The 20507-nt window shown below is 50.3% G+C and overlaps 1 protein-coding gene across 16 annotated transcripts in view; it reads right to left on the bottom strand.

Annotated features, from left to right (window-relative positions):
* KCNMA1 (potassium calcium-activated channel subfamily M alpha 1) overlaps positions 1-18238 on the bottom strand; it is a 779939-nt gene extending 761701 nt beyond the window's left edge. For 15 of the 16 annotated variants that reach the window (XR_015156775.1, XR_015156776.1, XM_086381835.1 and 12 more), the window contains exon 1: positions 17744-18238. Coding sequence is in view for 14 of the 16 variants with exons in the window: in XM_086381835.1 (XP_086237961.1) it covers positions 17744-18085 (342 nt within the window). In the remaining 2 variants the exon portion in view is untranslated. The remainder of the gene's footprint in view (positions 1-17743) is intronic. The other variant, XM_086381838.1, reaches the window with a different exon arrangement.
* Between the last annotated feature and the right edge of the window lie 2269 nt (positions 18239-20507).

Genomic DNA, 20507 nt, shown 5'->3' with positions numbered 1-20507 from the left:
AAGAACAAGCACAGGAGGCCCCCTATGTCACAGTGCTCAGAAGTCACGGAAGCAGCCTGTCCTGGAGGCCAGGCCTAGGGATGGGCAGGCTGGGTCCACTTTACAACCCACAGCCCCAGTGGACTCTCTCTGGCCACCCCTACTCTGACCAATTCTCAGTGCTGTCCACCTTTTTGGACTCTCGGGTTCTTAACGTTTCTCATACTTGGTTGGCCTTTAAGAATTACGGACCTCGTGCTACGTTTTTAACTTCACTTGTATTATGCTCACTCAGCCAGATGCCGAGAAAAGTCACACGTATGGACGTGTGGGCTGCAAAGTGCACAATTCCAAGGGCATCATTCATGATTGTCATGGGAATGGTACCCCAGAACCATGCAATGTGGCTACCGGTGTTGCCAGGGAGGAAATTATGTCTTACACAACCCTGCATCCCTGGAAAAAGAACGGCCACACTGATAAAGATTCGTGGACTGACCCATTCGGATCTGCTACCAAATATTCTGTGCATCGGGTTTGGCAGGCACAAGGCCACAATGTCCAATGGTTAGAAAGAAATCCATAATGTGATACAATAATGTATTTTCAGGCCATGGAATTGAAGGGGGCGAGGGATCGATCTTTCCAAGGCAAGGGAAGATTCACAGCCACTGAATAAGTTACCACTACCTCCTTCTGAGTGTGCAGATTAAATTCTCTGGCCCACCGACATTCAAAATGCACTTTATTTATAGCAGGCCAGGGAATTCAGAGATATTTATTTGCTTTTCATAGAATTTCCATTCTTTTAATAACACAGTTGCAGAGCTTGAGATATGAGCAAATAGCATGTCGGGCATCATTTCACATCAGGATGCTTGGTTCAGAGTCTACTGAGAAGCCTCTGCTGGTGGGTGTCAAACTATCTCACTCCTCCACACACTCCTGAATGAGTGCCCCTGCCCTTTCCACATGAAACTCTCAAGGGTTTTGCTTTTGTTTTTTTCAATTTATTTTTTAATTGGAGTAAAATTGCTTTACCATGCTGTGTTAGTTTGTGCTGTACAACTACGTGAATCAGCTCTAAGTATGCAGAGGTCCCCTCCCTTGTGGGCCTCCCTCCCATCCCTACCCCACCCACCTCCTCCAGGTCATTATAGAGTACTGAGCTGGGCTTCCTGTGCTACACGGCAGCTGCCCACTAGCTATCTGGTTTACACTCCCTGGTAGTTCAGCTGGTAAAGAATCCACCTGCAATGCAGGAGACCCTGGTTCAATTCCTGGTTGGGAAGATCCCTGGAGAAGAGATAGGCTACCCACTCCAGTATTCTTGGGCTTCCCTGGTGCTTCAGATGGCAAAGAATCTGCCTGCAATGTGGGAGACCTGGGTTCGATCCCTGGGTTGGGAAGCTCCCCTGGAGGCGGGTACAGCAACCCACTCCAGTATTCTTACCTGGAAAATCCCCCTAGACAGAGGAGCCTGGCAGGCTACTGTCTATGGGGTTGCAAAGAGTTGAACACGACTGAGCAGCTAAGCACAGCACAGGGGATACACGTCAACGCTACTCTCTCAATTCATCCCACCCGATCCTTCCCCTCTGTGCCTACAAGTCCGTTCTCTACATCTGCACCTCTATTCCTGCCCATTTCTTAAGATTTTTAAAAATACATTTGAATTCTGCATCCTACTCCTAATAGCTTCTGTATATGTGTTAATATTAAAACTATGTTTTTATCCAAAACTTCCAGGAAGACTGATAATCAGAAAAATGCCCCAATATGTATGTGATGCCTCCACCTACACCTCATCACAGGGATATGGTATATTTGCCCTATTTCATAATGTCCAGTCTTGCATTATTTGATGTCAAAGTCATAGCAGCCCTGCAGTTGTGCAGTGAGCAACATGCACAGCTGCCCACAGCGCACCTGCCTGCTGGGGAGAGAAAAGGTGCTTGCTCTGACCAGCAAGGGAAAGCAAGACAAGGAGAGACTCAGAGGACTAGGTAACCCTTAAGGCTCATTTCTATCCAGATAGGACAGCACTTTCCAAACTTGTCCAGGGGAATCTCACATCTTATCTAAGGACGGTGCCTGACTCTACATACTATATCCTCTCTTCAGTGCTAGGTCTCCAAAGTTTCCTTCAATATGTGGAGGGATGAGCTGAGCAGAGCCCACCTACCACTACAGCAGTAGTGACTGTAGGTGAGCAGTACAGGGGTTAGACACAGGGGCTCCCCTGCCCACTGCCTGGACTTACACCCATGAAATTAAAAGACGCTTCCTCCTTGGAAGAAAAGTTATGACCAACCTAGATAGCATATTGAAAAGCAGAGACATTACTTTGCCAACAAAGATCCGTCTAGTCAAGGCTATGGTTTTTCCTGTGGTCATTTATGGATGTGAGAGTTGGACTGTGAAGAAGGCTGAGCGCTGAAGAATTGATGCTTTTGAACTGTGGTGTTGGAGAAGACTCTTGAGAGTCCCTTGGACTGCAAGGAGATCCAACCAGTCCATTCTGAAGGAGATCAGCCCTGGGATTTCTTTGGAAGGAATGATGCTAAAGCTGAAACTCCAGTACTTTGGCCACCTCATGCGAAGAGTTGACTCATTGGAAAAGACTCTGATGCTGGGAGGGATTGGGGGCAGGAGGAGAAGGGGACGACAGAGGATGAGATGGCTGGATGGCATCACTGACTCGATGGACGTGAATCTCAGTGAACTCCGGGAGTTGGTGATGGACAGGGAGGCCTGGCATGCTGCGATTCATGAGGTCGCAAAGAGTTGGACACGACTGAGCGACTGATCTGAACTGAACTGGCCCTCACTACTGGGTGACCCTGAGCAAGTCACTGCACCTCTCCACGTCTCTGTTTCCTAACCTATAAAGTGAGGATGAAGACACCGCCTCTGTCACTGGGTTGTGGCGAGGATTAAATAATATAAAGTGCTTAGGAACTACCAGGCACACAAATGCTCAAAGTTTGTTACCCAAAAAAGAAAGAAAATTACATCCTCTATGCCTCAGTTTCCTAATTTGCAAACTGGGAATCACAACAAGGTTCACTCCAGGACTTCCCTGGTGATCCAGTGCTTAAGAATCTGCCTGCCGATGCAGGAGACATGGGTTCGATCCACATGCTGCGGGGTAACTAAGCCACAACTACTGAGCCCTCGTGCCTAGAGGCTGTGCTCTCCACGTGTGAGAAGCCCGCACACCACAGCTAGAGAAGGACCGCGTGCAGCAACCAAGACCTGGAGCAGCCAAAAATTAATTAATTAATTTAAAAAAAAAGTTCACTCTGCAGGACTGTCCTGAGGTTTAAACAACATAATAAACATCCTCCTCCTCCTAAGTCGCTTCAGTCGTGTCCGACTCTGTGCGACCCCATAGACGGCAGCCCACCAGGCTCCCCCATCCCTGGGATTCTCCAGGCAAGAACACTGGAGTGGGTTGCCATTTCCTTCTCCAATGCATGAAAGTGAAAAGTGAAAGTGAAGTCGCTCAGTCGAGTCCGACTCTTAGTGACCCCATGGTCTGCAGTGCACCAGGCTCCTCCATCCATGGGATTTTCCAGGCAAGAGTACTGGAGTGGGGTGCCATTGCCTTCTCCAACATAATAAACATATGGAATTTTAAAGGAGCACTCGATGCTATAGTAACTACTTTAAAAAGTTTCTTAAATTTTTTCCCTAAAAAGCCAGTTACTCCAGTTCACACAGAAAGACTCGGCAAAACAAAAGCACTGGTAAGTGTGGACATCAATGCAATGTCTGAGGAGGGAGAGAAAAGACCAAGAGAGAATGTTTGAGAACAGGTGCTGTTTTCTACAACAGGTGGTAGGCAGGATTTACTAACAGTGACAGGTCTCTGCTCTGAGTCAATCTCTCCAAGGTCAGGAAGCAAAGAGGGGCAGGGTGAACCCGCACGGTGGGGTGGGGAGGAGAGAATGGGAGTGCTCTCTCGCTGGCTTTTCTTTTCACCATTAAAACTGCTGTCAAGCCTTGCCTAGCATTTAAATAGCATCATCCCTGGAGATAGCTGTTTCAGTTTCATTAGTCTGTGTTCATAGAGTACAAGTAGAAACCTTCGTGATTTTATTAGTTTCCATGCAACTCAGGAGAGATCTGCATGATAACATTTCAGCTCCTGACTTAAAGAAGGGTCCAATTAAAAGCAGAGTGCTTGCATCGCCTGTCACTGGAAAATGAAAAGCTTCCAGAGCTTTCAAAAAAATTTCTGTCCTAACTGGCTCATGGCCAGAAATCAACTGTTCAGTACAACAGATTAAAAAAAAAAAAAAACTATGGTCTTCAATTTTTTAGTTTATTTTGTAAGAAATACTTGCAGGATGCCTGCAACCCTCCAATAAAAGTTAAAATATAACAGAAAATCTAAGGAAAGTATTTTTATCTGGGCCTCGTCAAGTCCTACATCATCACCAATTCGTTCGATAAAGCCCCCAAACTACCTGGCACTCTGTGGATCTGTGAAGTATTAACAGAATGGATCTGTGGCAAGTTAAAATTTAATACATGGCCCTAGTAGCATAATCTGATTAATGTTATATAACCTAAGAGACTATTCAGCAGGTTCTGATGTGCTGGCTATGATTTGAGGCGGGGGTGGGGGGTCCGGGCAGGGAGGGGCGGCACTTCAGAAGTTACTGACTCCATCGGACATGCTCTCCTTTGCCACAGACACTGTGGTCATCTTATCCCTCATTTTGGCCACTGGAACGCCGTGGAATACGACTGAGATGAACATTCTCGCTTTGGAGTTGTCTTCTGGGCCGAGTTAAGGAAAAGCATGAAAGTACGCATGATCTCCTCTCAAATCAGATGTTTCTTTTTATTCCCAACCTCAACAAAGCCGGTCTATCATAGTGGACTGTTTATAGTCTAGTCTATAATCTAAGCCCATGGGGTCGCAAAGAGTCGGACACGACTTGGCGACTGAACCACAGCAACAACTATAATCTAAGACCTTTTCAGCCTCTCCCCCACATCAGAAACTAAAACTAAAACTTCAATAACAGTGTGGTTATGTCAGAAATTAAAACCAAAACTTCAATAACAGTGTGGTTATGTCATCTGAAGTAACAGCACAGTCACAAAAACCTATTTCTGAGACTCTTTTTTCTTTTAATGCTAAGTTTGATAGTATTTCCAATGGGCCTATGTCCCCAGACTGTCATTCTTAAATATGCCACCTCATCAAAATCAATATGGAAGTTCTGAGAACAGGTCAATCAAATTTCACTCTGGGGATTCATTGAGGAACCAGACCTGCTCCCTGGACCCACTGCCTTGGGTAAGTTAATCTCGGGTTCTTTATCAGGTAAGAGTGACAGCTCTAAAATCCGATTTAAGAAATGGCTGTCCATTAAAAAGCATGGAATAATGTCATTTGCAGCAACATAGATGGATCTAGACAGTGTCATATTGAGTGAAGTAAGTCCGACAGAGACGCAGAAATGTCATATGACATCTCTTACAGGTGGAATCTAAAAAGAAATGATACAAATGAACTTATTATAACACAGAAAGAGACTCACAGACTTAGAAAATGAACTTATGGTTGCCAGGCAGAAGGGATAATTGGGGACTTTGGGAAGGTCATGTACACACTGCTGTATTTAAAATGGATAACCAACAAAGACCTATTGCATAGCGCATGGAACTCTGCTCAATGCTATGTGCCAGCCTGGATGGGGGGAGGGTTGGTGGAGAGTGGATACATGTGTATGTATGGGTGAGTCCCTTTGCTGTTCACCTAAAACTACCATGACATTGATAATCGGCTATACTCCAATAAAAAAATGTTTTTGGTATTAAAAATTTTCTAATTTAAAAAAAAATTAGCTGTCTACTGAAATCTCCCTGAAATGAATCAGAGAGCATGTTTCACACGAGAAAGCTAGGGCCTGGAGACGTGACTTGCCTACGATACTATAGCTACTTATATGTCAAAATAAAAAACACACGAACTTCCTAGATAGTCCAGTGGTTAAGACTCCATGCTTCCAATGTAGGGGGCATGGGTTCCAGAACTAAGTTACCACATGCCTCAAGATGGAGGCAAAAAAATTAAAAATCCAGTGTCCTTTCACTTCACACACTATCAAACGAGACTCACTGGCAGAAAGAGAGTTGCTGGGTCTGTCCTTCTGCTCCCACTATGGGTACCATCAGAACCAAACAAGGCCAGCCAGGAAACTTCTCCCAGGACTGCCTGTTACCAGACCTTGGAGGAAAGATATCAGCTGCCCCACCAACCAACATGAGCACCACAGTGAAGAATGTGATCAAAGATAATGATGACAAACTCCAGGAAGTGGGGTTCAGAGGGATTTTCTTCCTTTCTTAAAAAAATTTTAACAGTGGGAAAATAGACATAAACTTAACCATCTTAACCATTTTCAAGTGCACCATTTGGTAACATTAAAGGGAAGTTGCTCAGTTGTGTCCGACTCTTTGTGACCCCTTGGACTGTAGCCTACCAGGCTCCTCTATCCATGTGATTTTCCAGGCAAGAGTACTGAAGTGGGTTGCCATTTTCTTCTCCAGGGGGTCTTCCCGACCCAGGGATCGAACCCAGGTTTCCCGCATTGTAGGCAGACACTTTACCATCTGAGCCACCAGGGAAGTCCTTTTGGTAATATTAAGTATATTCATATTACCATGAAGAACCTTTTCATCCTGCAAAGCTGAAATTCTATATCCATTAAACAACAATTCCCTCATCCCCCCACCCCCCAATAACCATCATTCTACTTTTGTCTTTAGGAATTTAGGCGCCTCAACATAAGTAGAATCACACAGTATTTTGCCTTTCACGACTGGCTTATTTTACCCCGCGTAATGTCCTTGAGGTACATCCATGTTGTAGCACGCGTCAGAATTTCCTTCCTTTTTCAAGCTGAATAATATTTCATTGCATGTACATACCACATTTTGTTTATCCATTTATCCATCTTTGGACACCTGGGTTGCTTCCACCTATCATGAATAACGCTGATATGAACAGAAATACACAAATCTCTTCTTTTAGATATGTACCCAGTAGTAGAACTGCTAGGTCAGGTGGTAGTTCTATTTTCAGCTTTTCTGAGGAGCCACCATACACTTCCCATCACAGCTGTATCATCCTGCATTCCCAGTGCACCAGGGTTCCAATTTCTCCACATCCTCACCAACACGTGCTGTTTTCTGGGCTTCTGACATAGTAGCCATCATGATGGGTTTGAGGCACCCCTTTTTCTTTTAGTGCCTCTCTGTCCTGCCTACATCTTCTACAACGCATATATACATACTTTAAGATTAAGGACAAAAGTTCGAAACACAAACTGAAAAAGAAATCCTACGGGGAAGACGGTAGTACACGAACATTAAGAAATGGATTTCTTTAAGACAGGCAAATCACTGACTTCTCTGATGGGCTCAGCTCAAGACACCATTCCTGTATTCTTCAAGAATCTTACCACTTGGTCAGCTGTGGCTGCCACAATCTACGGGAGAAATGGTCGTAACTCATGAGCAGTTAAATCAATGCCGCTGAGCACTATGAGCAAAGTGCTCCCAGATGCACAAAGAAAATAAACAATATATTAAGCGGCGGCCAGCTAATGTTGGCCATGAAAATCCCCGGCACTTGGATAAACCCTTTCACCTTCCAGATCTTTCCTCCGAGCCTCAGGGCCCTTATCTCTGAGCTCTCCATTGTTAATCATTGTACATCTACTTTTTCCCCTTCCAGAGCCACAAAAAGTCTACTTTCCAAAGTCAAGTATAGAGAAAACAAGTTCATACAGCATCCTCTCCCAAAGAAAAGAATGCTGCTCCTGCGTAAACAGATGCACAAAGAAGAAAAGCCCCCAGAAACCTTATGACCCTGGGCGTCTGGGTCACAGGGCCACACACACCTCACGGTAGCAGTTAATCAGAGGGAACTTCTCACTTGAAAAGCTAAACTCTTCCAAGAGGGAAAGCACACTTTCCACTGGTCTTTATATCATTCTGCACACCTTGGGGGTGAGGTCACTTATCATGATTAAGACAAAGGTGAAGGGACTAAAAACAAAATCCATCCAATTATATATTTATCTAACCTCCAGTTTCCAGAAGAGAAATTCTACTTTTCTTTGTGTGAGCATCTCCTGCTCCCCACTGCCCTCCTCCACCCTCCCCTCTTGCATGCTCTCTTTCTGCTCTGATTTGTTTCTGCTCAGCAAAATAGGGAGAATGACAGCAGTGGTATAGAGAAGCCCAGAGGAGAAGAGATAAGATGAGCAGTTGGAGAGGAATAATCTTCAATTCTAGAAGCAGCTGTATTTAAATGTTTCAAAAAGAGGCTCAAGATCGCTGTCTGTTCTCCATCCTTTGGGAGCAGCCAACACCTAGAAAGCAGAGTCCAACTTGTGCTTCTTAACAAAGGATCCACACTCCACATCTGGATTCTTGGCATCACCCCCAAATCACATCTGCTCTCAGCCAAGCTCAGCACTAAACTCTGAAAGAAGCTGAACTTTGGAAATGCCAGGCACGATCCAGTGACAAAGAGGTGACCTGATGGCTCAGGGACAGCCACGTCCTCACCCCCAGCGTCCAATAAGACCCACACAAGGACGTCCCTGGTGGTCTAGCGGTTAAAAATCTATCTTGCAATGCAAGGGACACCAGTTCAATCCCTAGTCCAAGAAGATCTCACATGCCACAGAGAACTAAGCCCATGCACCTCAACTTCTGAGCCCACACTCTACAGCCCAGGAGATGCAACCACGGAACCCACATGCTGCAACTACTCAAGCCTGTGTGCCTAGAGAAGCCACCACAATGAGAAGCCTACAACGAAGTGCAGCCCACTTGCTGCAGCTAGAGAAAACCCACATATAGCAACAAAGACCCACCACAGGCCAAAATAAATAAATAAGTAAATCTTAAAAAAAAATTTTTTTTAGTGCAAACTGTGGGGAACAGGACATGGGGAAGCCTCACCACTTCTGGGGAAGAAGGACTAGACAGAGTCATGAGAAAAAAAAGAAGGTGGTTTGCATGGTAGCAACAAAAGTCAAGGGAATTCTACATCTCAAGATCATTGCTGACAACTAAACCTAAACCAGCCCTGGGCCTTTCTGGACTGGACTGAATCCAAAATCCATCACCTACCAAGACGTGTTCCATATGTCCCAGAAATACCCCAGAAGCAAAGAGCGGCTAGTGCAAGGAGAAAGACCTTTCCATTTAAAGGTGGGTTTGTGCCCCCTATGGAAAGGTGACTTCAGAAGACCATGAACACCCCTGTCTCCTCTAGAGATGGGGCAGAGGGCTCCTAGCACTGGTGCTGAAGAGGAGGTAGGACCCCAGCCCCAAAGTACCTTTCTATACTTACAACGTCACAATCCCACACGCTTCTAAACTTGCGAGATCAAGCCCTCATTGCTGTCCACTAACCTGCAGACTTCAGTCCCTCTGCTCCTGGGCTTGGCAGGAACCACAGGGAAGAAGGGAAGTCAGGAAAAGGATGGAGAGCAGGAGAAAGGGGAGAAGGAAGAAACACAGAAGTTCCTGTTAACTACCTTTGAAAGGCCCAGAGTCAACCGGATCTGGTCCCCTGGAAAAGCCTAGCAGGGAGGCCAGTGAAGCAGCATAAAGAACACCAAGTAAATGAGATGTTTTAAATAATTTCTCTTTTGGCCATGTAAAGAAGCATTAGTCACCCAGGTAATGAGATCTTACACAGAGATGATTCCGAGGCTCAGCTTGACGATGTTAAGTAGATCCATTCTGGACCCGGAGTGCCAGTTACATTTCCAAACTGGCAATTAGACACAATCCCCCAAGGACAATCACCAAATAATGTCCCAAACAAAGCAAAGCCCATCTTCAGACTGCCACTGTTTTGAAGCTGTCCTTCCATCCCCTGGCTGACTCATACAGCTCAAGAACAAGGGCTCGTCATGAACTAATGCTTGTTACCCACTGGTCAGGGGAGACCAGGGTGGCATAAAAACTTAAATTCAGAAGTGACTCAAATATCATTTTGTCACTGAATCAAACCCATCTCTTTCACTCAGAGTTTCTCCATAGCTTCTAAGAAATTACCCTAAAGATCAGCAAACTCTATTTGTACCTATAACATTCCCACACAGCTCCCCTCACGCCCACTCAAAAACCACTGTGGAAAGGACCCACCCAAAATACATGTTTGCTTATATTTACACAACTCGTCCTGCCCTCAGGCAGGTTTGCAGGCAACTCAGAGACCAGACATACGTGTACCCATGAGAAGATAACTGAATTTTTCCCTCCCCTCCATCAAACAGACTCGATCTTATTTCTCTTCTAGCACCTAGCTTGGTTCCTGGAACACAGGATGCACTTACTATGGAACAAAAGCAAAAACAACAATAATAATAACCATAAGATTTATCTGAGGACTGGGACTTCCCTGGCGATCTACTGGTTGGGGTTCCATGCTCCCAGAGCAGGGGATACAAGTTCAATCCCTGGTCAGGGAACCAAGATCTCACATGCCGCGCAGTGCAGCCAAATTTTTTTTTTTAATTATTTGAGGACCTACTGTGTGCCATGCATCATGCTAAGGCCTTCATTTAAGCTGAAGATGCTCAAGATAAATGTCTATTCCAGGTTCTCCCCTTTGACAATGGAACAACACAAGAAGCACATCTCCAGGAAAAAGACTCTGACAGTACGAGCCGTGAAAAACCCGACAGCAGGGTGAGAAAACAAGCTACTTCCAACTGCCCCTGCTGGAACTGTGGAGGAGTACCCCTGGAGGGCGGTACAGCTCAGGGCCACCCACCTCTCCACACTCAGTGATCAGGTCTTAAGCCCAATCCTCTCACACTGCACCCTCTGTGAGAGGGTTTGGGAAGGCCCACCCGGGTCTCTATGGAAAATCAGGCTGCAGTTTTGCGGCCCACCAACTTCAAACAGTCCGGAGGGCATGGCCAGCAGCTGGCCTCCCGGAGCTTCACCACAGAGCAGCCCCCGCTCCACCAAGAGCCTCTAATTTTGCAAGAGGGTGGTTTGGCTGAGTTGCCATCCTGGACTTCGGAAAGTCTCACCCCTTGCAGTGGGACCCACTGGCACGAGGGAGAGCCTGTGGGCGACACATGGACCACACCCCACACATCTGCAGGATGCTGCCCTGGCCACCATGACCGAAGCCCAAACCAAGGGCTCTGTGGGTTCCTCGGGCGCAGACACGCCAACAATCAGCTTTAGCCTCGAGGGTCCAGACTGAACTGCAGCAAGAAGAGGCCTGAGCCGAGTTTTCTCGACCCGGTTGTCCTGGCACAGTGAACCTTCCTCTTCTCATCCCTTCCCATGCTGAGGAAATGGGAACTTCCATATTTTAAAACAGCCCTGTCTTCAGAGAGGGACTGCTTGGAGACTGAGGAAGGGACCGGATACTTGCTTCTCAAAGAGTGGTCTGCCCAGCACCTGTGTCTCATGAGAAATGCAGAGTCTCAGGCCCCACCCTGGACCTTCTGAATCAGAATCTGCATCCCACTAGTTCCCCAGGTGATTCGTGTACATATTAAGGTGCAAGAAGCACCAGGAGCAAACAGACTGATGCTCCCTCTGGCCTTTGGAGGAGGAGATCTGACACCCCAACTGCACAGCCCTGGAGCCTTCTCCCCAGAGTGCACACCCTGCCTCTGAGGCTGGGCCCCCCCGAGCATCCTTCTCCGTGTGCCCAGGGTCAGCGTTCCACCTGATGCATTTCAGGGACTTCCCTGCTGACCCAGTGGCTAAGACTCTGCGCTCCCCATGCAAGGCGCCCAGGATGCATCTCTGGTCAGGGAAGTAGATCCCACAAGGTGCGGCTAAGAGTTCGCCTGCCACAATGAACAGTGAAGATCCCGTGTGCTGCAACTAAGACTTGAAACAGCGAAATAAGTAATTTTTTTTTTTAAGAAAAGAAGCATTTCATAAAAGAACACTCTGTTATCTGCTCCCTGCTATGCACAGAAAGGCTCTGGGAGGTCAGAGGTCCTGTGGGAGGCCAACCTTGCCTGACCCCCAAACAGGGCTTGCAGAGAAAAGGGTTCCCCTCAGGGCTCCAGGAGCTGTGGCATCATGGCACCAACACGGCCCCTCTCGTGCGAACCACAGGGGCATCCCAGCAGGGGCACCACAGCTCTGACGTCCCAGGAAGATGGTGTTGGCTCCTGTGACTCACAGGCTAGCACAGCCACTGCCACTGTGAGCAGGGACACCCCGGCTGCCCACACTGGGAAGGTCCTGGCATTGTAATCCAATGCCAACCTAACTGCTTCAGCACCAGGCTCCTCTTGCCCTGGCCAGAGAGAGACCCAAAGCAAGAACTCCCTGTAACAGCCACACAGAGGATGTCCCCATCCAGGAAAGAAGGCCCTAGTGATCCTTGCCCTGGGAGTCCTTTCTCCCCAAGGCCACACACTAGGGCAGCTCTTTAGGCCCCTGGGCACCCGGAAGCAGGGCCAGAACATGGTTCGCAGTCACTGGTGTCCTCCTAGGAAAAGCTATAAAGTGGGGTCCCCTAGAGTACCTATCCCAAGGGGCTGTGCTCTGCGATGATCCCTAGCGTACAGATGAGGAGACTGAGGTACAAAGTGGCAAAGTCCTTACCCAAGGTCACAGGCTGACTCTGGGATGCTACCCAGTGACCCTGACACCTAAGCTGAGCTGCTCAAAGTGAGTATGGCCAAGGGTAGTTTACCCAATTCTCCCGTGGAACTTCTCCCAACCTGTGATTTGACTCTCCAAGGGCCCGCAGCTATGTCAGCTATGTCAGAAAGTAAGCTGTGTCTTGACTTTCAATTTTGTTTCACAAGGTAAATGCAAGGGCATGTGCTCCACAGAACACACTGGAGGAAATACCGCTCTGGGGACCACCAGGGTAGAGCTGGTCTGGGGAGAGGGCACCCTGGTGGGGAAACTGTCACAGCCTCAGGGGAACAGGTCTGTGAGCACTGGACTGGGGATAACAGGGGTGGAATTCATCCCTTCTCAAGGGACATTAGACAGCCATGCATGGCCACCAAACCTTTCACTTGCACTAGGTCTGCAGCTCCTGGAGCCGCACGATGACGAGGCTCATCCACTCTCTTCCCCACCATCAAAGCACTAGCCAACTGCCAAGCTCTTCTCCACATCCACATCCACGTCCAGGAGCCTTCCCAGGCTGCCCCTCCCCCACCTGCCAGACTAGCAGCAGCCAAGAGTCATGAGTCCAAATCTCAGTCTCAGATCCAAGGACAATCAACTTCAGGGTCTAGAGGTCCCTTTTGGTTCAAACTTCTATTTGTTGTAGTTAGAGCCCTTCCAGGGTCAAAAGTTCAAGGACTTAAGGAGAAAATTTTAAACTCGCCGTCTTGTGAAGCCATGAGATCTCCTACTAACAGGCCTGCTAAGTAACAGGCATTTCCTGGGTGGTATATACCCAGTACTGTCCCTCCTTATAAGAAACCTACAAAGGAAGCATCATCACGCTCTTCTTACAGGTGAAGACAAACAGCTTAACTGGGCTGCCAGCCACAGATGCCCAGGTAACAAGCGTGGGCTCCACGATCTGTACTCGGGTCTGTCTGACTGCAGTGTCTCTACGGAAGCGTGCATTTCCACAGGGAGAGCCAGGAACAAGGAGAAAAAGCTCTCAGGACAAGGAAGGTCACCTGCAGCTCCCTGGTGCCTGGGACCTGAGCGCTTCTCCAAGGCCACCTTAAGTGATGCCATCAAAGCGGAGCATCTGAAGGTCATCCAGTGCCGCCGATCTCCAGGATGAGATGAGGCACCAGGGCCAATCTGGAATCAAGAATTCTGAGGCTCCGAAGCTCCAGCCCTGATTGGACGTGCCAGGCCAGACCCTGGGTAATCACCAAGCCGTAATGGGATCTGATGTTTATATTAGTCACGAGCCTGACAGAGAAAACGTGTTGTTTTCTCAGACACAGCCATGAAGACAATACCTCCATAATTCATTACATGCAGACCAGACTTGATCGAACACAAACTTCTCCGAGGAGGATGGCTTGCACAGAGAAAAGGATGAGTCTATGCCTGGCCACGCGAGGCCCCTCCCAGCAAACCACACCATTGTAGGAAACTGGCCTCAATTTCCCCAGGCATTTAAAGCAAAGCAGCCTGCGGGCTGGAGGAAGAGCAGAAGGTGGAAATAAAGACACACAAGCACTCTGAAGCTGGAGAATTACAAAATGTGTCCTGAGCTAGACACTTTACCCATAGATCGCCAACTCCTTCTACTATCCTCCACTGGGTCCCAGGGCAGGAAGGGGCAGTAGCACTCACAGAATTCAACCCCATATTTCACACAGCAGGAAAGAGACCAGAGAGACTAAAACCACGCCTTCAAGGTCACACCCTTATCGAGGCTGCCAGAGCAGCTCCTTGTTCACTACAGTCTGCGGCTGGCTTCAACCTGGAAACGTCACAGCCAAGTGAATGGAGGGCTCTGATGAAACCCATCAGAGAAAAAGACCATGAGGTGAAAAAATACAGCAAAGACTATAATACCGGAATGACTGTGCCCAAGTTCCAAACAGCGAGAAAACGGGATTCTTTTTTGTCTTTTGTTCCCTAAAGAAGCCCACGTGCCATTCTTTTCAGAACAGTGAAGTCATTCACAATTTGAGATTCAGAGGTCAGAGGGACTAAGGATGAGATGCCTCTTGATGTACACCCAGTTTCGGGCTCCTTTGATCGAAAAGGATGGTATAGTCCCAGAGGCCAAATGCTGTAATTCCAGAGCTCCAGCTGAAGCTTATTCCCCTAGAGTTTCAGATGTGAAAAAGACCCTAGCTCCAGGTCAGACCACCTTGGGGCTAAATCAGGATGAGGGTGAACATATCTGAGGGCTGGTAGAATAGTAAGGAAAAGCAGCCTTGGTTTGCTTGGGAAACCCAGCACTAAAATAATTATTCCAAAGTGAAGCCAAATGCATTCTTCTGAACGGCATCTTGACAACTACTAAATACTTGGAAAGCAAAAAGAATGAAGGACAAAAAAAAAAAGAAAAAACAGAGAGAGACTGCAGTAAAAATACAGACCTCAAGGGTAGAAAGAAAAGTTTATAAAAGGCCCAAGTAACTACTATTGGGCAAAATGAGATGGCTACACACACTTGTTTAATTGAGCAAATCAAGGGGCAGTGATCCTAGGCATGTTTTTAAAAAGGACTCTGAAGACACAAAAAGTAACCCTATCTCATTCTATACTGGCCTCACATCTTCCCAATCAACTGCAAGCATCTCTCGTTCCAGGCTGATTCTTTGTAGACACTTCCGGTTATGTCAACTTGGCATGTACTGGAGCTTCAAAATATAGCTTGATATAAGGGGGTTGTTCTTTTTAAATGATTGTTGCCAAAAAACGATTTTCTTGAGAAAACTTACAGAAGTTATGCTTGGTCATCATTTAGGAAAGAGACTCTACGTGAAATATCCAATCCGCATGTCACCACAGGCACTGCCATAGCACTGATGAACCTCCTACAGTAAAAAGACTTCAGAAGCTGCGTTTAAAACCCCAGGATCACAAAAACACTGAAACTTATTTTCACTCACTGAAAGAAAAGTTCTCAGTATGATCAAGCCTGCCCAGTTCCTGAAAGATAAGAGGTCATTTAAAAGTTCACTAAAATCAGTCTAGAAAACATTTGAGATTTGTACGACTCTTTTCTCCTCGCCCCGCCCCCCAAGGGTAGTCACAGAATCTCCGTAAAGGAAAAACATTCCCAGACTGAAGACTGCTGGGGAGGCAGAGGAGAGGGAATGTGTGAATAAGAAGACTCTATGAATAAGCGTGGGTTTCCTAGGTGGCTCAGGGGTAAAGACTCTGCCTGCAATGCAGGAGATGCGGGTTCTATCCCTGGATCCGGAAGATCCCCTGGAGAAGGAAATGGCAACCCACTCCAGTATTCTTGCCTAGGAAATCCCATGGACAGAGGAGCCTGGTGGGCTACAGTCCATGGGGTCACTGGAAGAGAGTCCAACACAACTTACCAACTAAACAACAAGGACAACATGAACAGGCGCCCAGTCAGGAGGGCTGGGCAAGGGGCCAGGTCTAGGGGGGTCCCAGGGTTAGGATCCTGTGTAACCTGCTGGCTTCTCTGGAATGTGGGAGGTCTTCCACCCTGACAAGTAAGGAGAAACCGCTATGGCCAAGAAGGTATCTCCAGAGAAAACTGGCTGGCTAACATCTGGAGGTCTCAGAGAAGTAGGAGGAAGGATCGGATGATGGCTTTTATTTTTCTCCCTTATTTCCAACACATCAGTATTTTCCAAAACACAAATGTGCTGCCACAAAACACAGCTGAGCCCCAGTACCCGACAGGATGTATAATTAATGATCAGGAGAGAACGCCAGAGCTTCCTTTCACCCTCGTGTGTCATACATAGCCCCTGTCTTACCTACTCCCTCTCAGAAGCAATTAAGGAGGCTGCTACAAGTTGCCGTGCCCTGTGGAAGTTTGAGGGGTCCTCGGACTAACTTTATTAGAAAAGACGTGAGATCTGCTTCTACCATGCACGGTTCGCTGTCCCTCTCTGATCCCCCCTCCCTCTGAACACGCTAGCACTGGTTAGACCCCTAGATTAAAAAGTGATCTAAACAGAAAGCAGCCCGGTCACTCTTTTTTTTTTCCAGTTCTTTCTTTTTTTATCCTGCAGTTTTCTATGAAAAGCTGTCCCCCGCACCTTCAGCCAGTGCGGGGGAGGGGGGGGCGGTGGAGAGAGGACATCTCTAGGGACACGACGCGACAGACCAGGCAGTCAGCCTAGCAACCGCGCATAAGGTGTAGTGAGCCCGGGTGCTGGTGGGCGTCTCTGCGCCAGGAATAGCCAACATCCAGCCACCTCAACAACGTCGGGGAGGAGGCTCGCGTGAGCACCGCGGCCTTGGCCGGCTCTCGGTGGTCCACCCCCGGCTCCAGCGCCACGCTGTCGGTGGCATTTTCGCGGACCTAAAGGCGGTGGCCTGGGGGCGAGAACACAGATGCCGAAGAACTTGGAGAGAGGGTCAGTTCCAGGATAATATCTAAGAGTCACAGAGGGAGGGGATGTCAGGCTTGCCACCTCGCTACATTCCTAAAGCGGCAGCCTCCGCCGATTGTCTCTAAAAGTGGGATGCTACTCCCCAACTTTCTCTCGCCCCTCCAGGTGCCCCACGCCCTCTGGTCATGTTCCTCCCTTGGGATTCCCTAGTTCCAAAAGATGTCCTCCCTGCCTATAGGATTTTCCTTTTCTGATTCCACGGACTCACCTCCCCAACAGGTTTCTAAAGTGCGAGTTGACGTGCTCCCCCTCGCCCACCACAAGGAGCCCAGCCCGGGCAGGTGAGCCGCGCGGAAAGCTCACCCACGGCCCCCAGCTTGTTCGGTGCCCGCCGGGTCGGCTCTCCCTAACTCCGCACCACGGGCCCCCGAGCGGCGCGCGTACCCCGTCTCGGCCCCAGCCGCTGCCGCAAACAACCCTATAATAAATTAAAAGGTCGGGATGGGGCGTCCGCGTCCCGGAGCGCATCCGCTGGGGGCAATTCCTCACCCTCGGTGCGCCGGCCGCTGCCCCAATTGGCGGGCGCCGGGAGAGCGGAGGGAAGGGAAGACGGCGAGGGGCAGGCAGGCAAGGATGGAGGGAGGCACGGCGCGCTGAGGAGCAAGGAGGTGGGCTGCAGGGGACGCCGAGAAGCGGCGGGGCTGGCGCAGGGAGGAGGCGCCCGGGGCGCGCGTTACCTTCGTTTTGCCCCCGCAGTGGCAGCAAACGGTCCACAGGTACTTGAGCGTCCTCCAGAGCAAGATGATGAAGAGGCCGCCGAAGAAAGTCACCATGGAGGAGGCCAGGAAAGCCCACCACATGCGTTGGCCCCGGCTGTCGCACGGCACCTCCATGGTCACCGGGATGATGAGCGCATCCATCTTGGGCTCGTGGACCGAGGACGACGAGGAAGAGGAGGAGGAGGAAGAAGAGGAGGAGGAGGACGCGTCTAGGCTGAGATGGTTCGCGTGGATATTGCTGCTCATTCTAAGACTGCTGCCTCCGCCGCCGCCGCCGCCGCCGCCGCCACCATTTGCCATAGCTAGCAACGGGCAGCCGGCGCAGGGGCTCGGGGGAGCTCCTCCCGCCGCCGGCACCACCCCGAACACCCATCAACAGCCATATTGCTGCTACTGCTGCCGCCGCGGAGCGCGAGAAGGGGGCGGGGAGGCGCCTGGGCTCGGGGCGCTGTGCGCGACCTGGCGGGGTGCGCGGAGATATATACAGCGGGCCGCCGCCCGCCCTCCCTCCCCCCGGCCGCCCGCCCGTCCGGGGGGGAGGGGGACGGAGCGCGCGGGCAGATCCCCTCCCAGGCCCGCGCCCCGCTCGTCCCGGGCTGCGCCGGCCCCGAGCGCCGAGAGCGAGGGGGCGCCGCGGGCCGCCGGCGCCCGGGGTCTGCGCCGCCCCCGGGCCCGCCCCGGCTCTGCGCGCCGGCCCGGGTGCCCTCGGCGCCGCGCCGCGCCGCCCGCCGTGCGCCACGCGTGTGCGCCGCGCTCCGGCCCGGGACCCCTCCCCGCACGCCGCTCGGGCAGCTAGCCCGCCGCTCTGGGCTTATTAGGTGGCAACTCGTTAATAACGTCTCATCAGCCCCCTCCCGGGCACCCGCGCGCCAGCCCCTCCTCTCCCGGCTGCGCTCGGCTCTCGCTCTCCGCCCGGGTGTGCGTCGGGCCGCGGCAGGTTCACCGCGCCTGGCCCGCCGCCGATGCCGCTAGCCCATGCTCCCGGGATCCCCGAGCCGCGTCGCCACGACACTGAGCCTCCTCGGCCTTCGTTCGATCTTCCTCCCCGCTTGCTCAGGCTCCTCCTCGTCCCCGTCCTCGCCTCCCGAGCCTCTTCTGCGCGCTCCCCGCAGCCGCCAGCAACAGCAGCTGCAGCAACTGGAGCCGGCGCGGGCTCAGGCCGCCCGAGGCGGGAGGGGAGGAGGCTCGCCACGCTGGCTTGCCTCAGCTCCGGGCTGGGCAGGGGGCCGGCAGACCCCTTGGCGGCGGCCTGGCACGCACCCCTGAGTCCCAGTGCGAAGGGTACAGAGCCCCAAACCCAGGCGCAGGACCCGACACCTCTCTCCAAGGTGCTGCGCCCCCAGCCGAGCGCCCTGGCGCGCCCGAGGAGGACCGTCGGGCGCCCGTGGCAGGCCAATTTCCCCAAAGCAGACCCCGGTGGGGAGGGGAGAAGTAACCAGCTGTTGATTGCACAGGCCGGACGCCCCAAGATTCTCGGGCTTCGGGAGTGAGGAGGACCCTTCTCCAGGATACACACCCTCGATCAACCCCTATCCATCCCTACAGGCTCTTCCCTGTTGCCCTCCTAGGTGCCCCAATCCCCCGTGCCGGGCCTGGCGGTGGTCTGTGCCCTTTGATAGCAGCAGATGGTAGTGTTTGTTTGTTTGTTTGTTGCCTTTTCCTTATTAAGCGACAGAGGCTGCCTAAGAAAGTAGCCAGAGATGGGCCTGGGAGACCTGGTCTCAGGGACAGTGCCAGCTCCTAGAGACAACAGAGTTCCCTAAAGTCACTCTGTGTTTATCCAGCCTCAGCCTCCATCGTGTGAGGAGCGCAGCTCAGGTTCAGTTCAAGGCCACCTCTCCCCACTTAGGATCTTCCCTTCTCCCCACTTAGAGATGAAGAAGGCATCCGGGTTTGTTCAACAGCCTCTGTGCCTTACCACCAGGGGAATCCTCCTCTGACGCTCCCTCTGGACACTGCCCTTCCTCCTGCTACTAGCTGGACCACAGGTTTTTCCAGCGCTAATTAAAAGTGAGATGATCACACTCTCCCCTCATTGCCCACAGTGGTTTCCCCAAAGTTTCCAGCTCATTAGTTTAAGCTTAATTGGAATTCTCAGGTTCCTTTCAGCCCTTCCTGTCCTGAAGGCCAAGTTAGCATCTTTCACGGTATAGGCCTGTGCTGTTTCAATCAGAGCTCAGCCCCTCCCCTTGCCCTTGGAGGCCCTAGGATGCAGGGCTGGGGCAAGAGAGGGCAAGCTGGGCAGCGAGGTTCAAGGGAGTGTTTGAAGCTTCCTTCCCTGCTCTATTCAGAACACACTTATTGGGCTTGGGACCCACATCCATTAGAAAAGTTCTCTGTGTTCAGAAACCACTCTGAACACATTCCTGTTGCACCAGTCCTGTGCATGCAGAGGCCCTGGGTCCTTTCCAGCACTGGGTTGAGGGCGTCAGCCCCAGAAATGCTGTGGGGATGTGCAGGAAGGTGGTCACAGCCCAGAGGGTCCTTGATTTATTGGGTTGGCCAAAAAGTTCGTTTGGGTTTTTCCAAACCCAAACGAACTTTTTGGCCAACCCAGTATTAGCCTTCTAAGTGGCTATACTTTGCTGCCTCTGGGTCTCAGCGTACCAGTAAAGTTAAGGACTTTCCTCAAATTTTAGATTTGAAATTTAAAAGCAAAACACATGAGGATGAAAAGAGCAGCAAAGGATAGAACTATCTCCCCAGTGGAATATGAAACCCC

This window comes from Bos grunniens, chromosome 28, assembly GCF_055505025.1.
Source record: "Bos grunniens cultivar Pamir isolate PY7600 chromosome 28, Bosgru_T2T1.0, whole genome shotgun sequence".
Taxonomy (NCBI): Eukaryota; Metazoa; Chordata; class Mammalia; order Artiodactyla; family Bovidae; genus Bos; species Bos grunniens.
The sequence above is the reverse complement of the archived record's forward strand: the minus strand, read 5'-3'. Positions and strand labels throughout refer to the sequence as shown.